A 4,654-nucleotide genomic window follows, 5' to 3' on the forward strand; every position below is an offset into this window, starting at 1 on the left:
TCTTAATACATACTCTCTTAAGATATAGCAAAGTGTTACACTTCCATCTCTTCTATAGTAGAAAAATATAATTAAAAGATAACTCTCCCATGCGATAAATATTTCATATTAATTTGATCCAGATTCTATTCTATGCAAAACTAATTGATGTCATCATAATCTCTTCTTTTTTTTGGTCTCTTTTATGAGTAAATTTTGCCCAAAACAAGTCCTAGAAAAGTGACAAAAAACTGAAAATTAATTATTATTAATTCATTTTCAAACAATCATGCGCGCTTATCAATACTTAAAAAAATTGCACATAAGTCATTATTATTGTTGTTATTACACTTCAAACCATATTTGTTAAGACTAATGTCTGTTCATAAAGTAAATTTGATATTTAGTATTCCTCTTGCTATGCATTTATGCTTACGCGGTAACCTTGCCCAGAAGAACTCATACTTAACAGAAGTTTTACGAAGGTTTTTGCAAAATTTACAAAAAAAAAAAAAATAGTTTGACAACATAAAAATTTTTTTATTTTTTTTATCTTTTAAAACAGGCAGCACTATATATGAAGACTTCGTACATCGAAGGGAAAGTTCTTTTCGTAATTAAAATAAAACAAAATCCTAGTCTCCGCGTGTGGTCCGAAATGTGAAAGTTAATCAAGGCTTTTATGCAATCCTCGATGTTGTCAAAAAATTTTTTCACTCTAACATGACTTTGACAATATCGTCGCCGGCTTAAAGCCGATGGCACAGAGCACAAAAAGATCGAAACCGCTTATTGGAAATTTTTCAAACCATCTTCTACATGATCTGTCAGAACCTGTAGCCTTCAACCAACATTTTCGGTAAATTTCTACACGTTTCTGACACAGAAACGTAAATGAGCGTTAATGGTAACCAATGAGGTACAAGTTCACTTAACACTGCCTGAAATCATCGTTAATAATTTAACTCTAGGACTCATCCTACTTTTTTCATTCCTAGAATTTATTTTATTTATTTATTTGCTTTAATTTATTTATTTAATAATAATAATAATAATAATTTTTTTTTGTAAAAATAATTTTCTTAATAATATATTTTAATTTTTGCAGTGTAAATATTAATGCATATGTAAATGCAATAAAATTTTATATGTCATCGTTTATACCATATGTATGTAAATAATTCCATTTACTTATTACACGCGCAACGATCATAAAAACGGCAAAGCCAATGTTTTACTTCTTTTTTTTTTTTCTTTTCTTTTCTCGCAAAATACTCTCTCGCAAGCTAATGCTTAACATACTAATTGGATACCGATTTAGATAAGGGGTGAAAAGAGTGTCAGAGAAAGGCTTACGTTTATGTGTTGATTTACTTAAAGATTACCAAGCGAAGAGTAAACGTTTCTCTCCTTTTCACATTCTCGCTCAGTAACTGTTGATCTCATATCTTGTCAGCATCTTCTTTAGTGTTTGTATTAAAACGAGAAGAAATCTCTCTCTCTTTCTCCCTTTCACTCTACGTAGTATATTAACTCTGTATTAACAATATTAATAACATGTCTGGACAGGTGTAAATGAGTTTGAAAAACAGTGAAAAATTTTCTAAAAATTCATATGAATTTTGGTATGACGATAGCATATTATGATAATGAGTCATACACTCGTACTATTATAATATTCTACCTGGAAGTTAACTTCAATCGAATTAAAATAAACTAAGAAACTTTACCGCAAATTTTTCTTTAGCATATCTTTATAAAATTTTCATTTCATATTTCTTTACTTTTTAAGGCAGAAGGATTAGTTCTGATGGAGATGGTAACGCTTTTTCCAAGGATGTAATAATATGCTGTTGTTATATAGACGCGCAGCTTAAAAAATATTTCGCTATAAGGACTCGGTACAGTTTCTAAGAAAAGATTGCTATATATAAGTGCAGCTTAAAAAAGGTTTTTATCTAATTAGAGGAAAATATTTCGCTATAAGGACTCGATAAAGTTTCTAAGAAAAGATTGCTATATATAAGTACAGCTTAAAAAAGTTTTTTATCTAATAAGCGAAAGTATTTTGTTGTAAGAACTCGGTAAAGCTTCTAAAAAAAGTATTGAAAGAAGATCAGAGAACTTTTTTTTTTTTTTTTTTCATTTTACTTATCAAAAAGTTATATTTGCGATAAAACGCTCTGTCTTTTTGACATTGTTGCGTCGACTGTTCATTTTATTTTGTTTAGAAACTTCCCCTTTGGGGATGCTTTAGCTATTGTTGTCTTCTCTTCAAAGGCTTTACTCGTCACTTTTGCGATTTTCTGTTGATACTGGACTAAGCGAAGTTGTGATCACATCCTAGCTGGCTTTAAATGATGTTCAGGAAGGTCGAGCAGAGCCTCTGCGGATAAATCTTCGAAATGAATATTTTTTAAGAGGAATTTCTTCTTCGGGTGGAGATTTTAATTCTTTCTTTACAGGAATTGGTTGTGGTTTGGCAGACGATGAATCTCTCTTGTTATATGTGCTACCCAACCAATAAGAGGGAAGTAACTTTTTAAAAGAAAATCTTTTTACATTTTTATCTAAATAAGAGAAAATATTTCATTATAAGAAAGCAGGGAAATGGAAATAAATTTCGTTTTTTTTTTTTTGAATTCTTCACTTGACTTACCAAAGCGAAAGTTTACAATATTTGTCTGAGATTTTGCTGGTTGCGGTACTTCATCTGTTTGCGATTGTGTTGATTGTTCGTTTAGCTTAATAGAGCGTGCTTTGGAACCTTTCTTCTCGGATAACTTTGCCGGTTTAATACTAGAAGCTGGAGCCACTGATCCCTTCTTTTCAAGCGGTTCACTTTTTATTATAGCAACTGGAGATGGTAATGACTCCTTTAATTCGGAAACCGCTGAGTTCTCCTTTTCAAGTGGTTCACTTTTTATTAGAGGACTTGGAGATGGTAATGGCTCCTTGACTTCATAACCGTCGGGAGGTTCGTGCAATGCAGTTTTCAACGATGCTCGTGAATACCGCGAAGGTTGTACTACAGATCGAGAGGAACGAAATATTGGAATGTCTTCTTCTTCTTCTCCTTCTTGTTTATTCATTTATTGATTTTGAAGAATTCTCTGCTTTTCTAACATGATTGACGCATAATACGATACGAGATATAATTTTTTGCTGCAATTTTACATCAAAACATAATTTTCTATTTGTATTTTTTTTTTAGCCTACAAAAATTTTAATATTTAATTTTCAACTAATAATACGAATACGAATTTCAGAAAAAAAAAAAAAGACGAAAAAGAAATGCAAAGTTGCTTGAATTCTATAGATGAACTTGGAAGATGATTCAAAAGAAAATAAATAAAATAAATAATAAATAACAAAATTTTGTCTTTTTGGCCATGTGATCTGTTCATCCATTTTTAATTTAAACAAAAAAAAAAATAGATAAATTTCAAATAAAATTGACTTTGCCTTACGAAGGGACTAACCTAAAGCTGAACGTAAAATGGACTTTGCTGATATTGCTGTACATTCTTTATGCAGCAACTAAAATAAATGCTGAAAGAATTGTTGGTTTTGTTGCAAAATTTGTTTTTAAAATATTCATTTCGTTTCTGGCAACGTTTTTAAAAGTTTCTTAAAATTTTATTGAAACGAGCAATGCCGTTTTATTAACAATTCCCTACTACTCATTTTTACATCCGCTTCTACTGCTGCTAATGAAGCTCGCTTACGCTTTACAACACTGATTCAATTGTAAGTCTCTTTCTTCTTCTTCTTCACATCATCGACCAGCTCATTAATCCGGAAAAATACATCTCTGTATGGGTAATAGAAGAAGGGCTGAAAAAGATAGTCCTATTTTAAATTTTAAATTTCATAATGGCAACATCTTGTAAAAGAAATCAACAACAATTTCGAAAAAGCGACAAAAGCAAAATGATTTACTACAAAACGTTTATTCAGTCGTAAAGGAAATAAAAAGCCAATAAATAACGAGGCGGTTAAAATAAAAAAAGAAGAATAAATTTATTTTATTAATATAAAAGAAGGAAATTAATTAAATCACACAATACAAGTACAGATAAAGAAGAAGAGTATAAGTAAATATTTGCTTAAGAGAAACTCCATAGCAGACAAAGTAGTGAAAAAGAATGTGAAAGAAGAAGATAAAAAATTAATTTCTTTTGTTTTCATACAATTGTTCATCGCCGCCATTTGCCTTTACACTTTTTTGGCACAGCTTTTATCGTGCACATACATACACGCACACACACATGCATTAGAAAAAAAAAAGCAGCACAGCAACAACAAGCAAAAATAGTTTTATTTTATTTTTATTTATTCATTTATTTTTTTTTTTTTTGTATCGTTTCTTCGTCTTCGTTTCATGTTGATTCGCGTTATGGCTTTCGTGTTCTAAAAATTTATCAAGTCTTCGTTTGTGCCTGTTCGTTTATTACCGTTTGTGTTTAGTGCGTTTTTGCTCAGCCTTCTCAAGTGGTGTTTCTCGCTCCGTGCGTTCTTTACTATATACTATATACGCGGTGGTATATATTTTCTTTTTTTTTTGTTACTTATACACATACAAACAAATATATTTCCTCCTCTACTTTTGCTTATGTTTAATTCGTTGCCTGCTGCTACTGCTACTGAACGGAGAAAACTTCCTCAAAAGTAA

The 4,654-nt window shown here is 30.6% G+C and overlaps 1 protein-coding gene across 1 annotated transcript; it reads right to left on the reverse strand.

Annotated features, from left to right (window-relative positions):
• Positions 1-2,209: 2,209 nt before the first annotated feature.
• LOC119638586 lies at positions 2,210-4,243 on the reverse strand. The gene is made up of 3 exons (XM_038035453.1): positions 4,173-4,243; positions 2,639-3,144; positions 2,210-2,549 (listed from the first exon to the last, which is right to left on the reverse strand). Exons 2-3 carry the CDS (start codon positions 3,069-3,071, stop codon positions 2,344-2,346), a joined length of 639 nt encoding a protein of 212 aa, XP_037891381.1. The 5' UTR covers positions 3,072-3,144; positions 4,173-4,243; the 3' UTR covers positions 2,210-2,343.
• Between the last annotated feature and the right edge of the window lie 411 nt (positions 4,244-4,654).

This window comes from Glossina fuscipes, unplaced genomic scaffold, assembly GCF_014805625.2.
Source record: "Glossina fuscipes isolate IAEA_lab_2018 unplaced genomic scaffold, Yale_Gfus_2 91, whole genome shotgun sequence".
Taxonomy (NCBI): Eukaryota; Metazoa; Arthropoda; class Insecta; order Diptera; family Glossinidae; genus Glossina; species Glossina fuscipes.

Coding starts and splice junctions, on each gene's coding strand:
- LOC119638586 (XM_038035453.1), bottom strand. CDS start 3,071: ATGAATAAACAAGAAGGAGAAGAAGAAGAAGACATTCCAATATTTCGT. Junction 2,550..2,638: donor TATTGTAAACTTTCGCTTTG/GTAAGTCAAGTG, acceptor TCTCTTATTTAG/ATAAAAATGTAAAAAGATTT.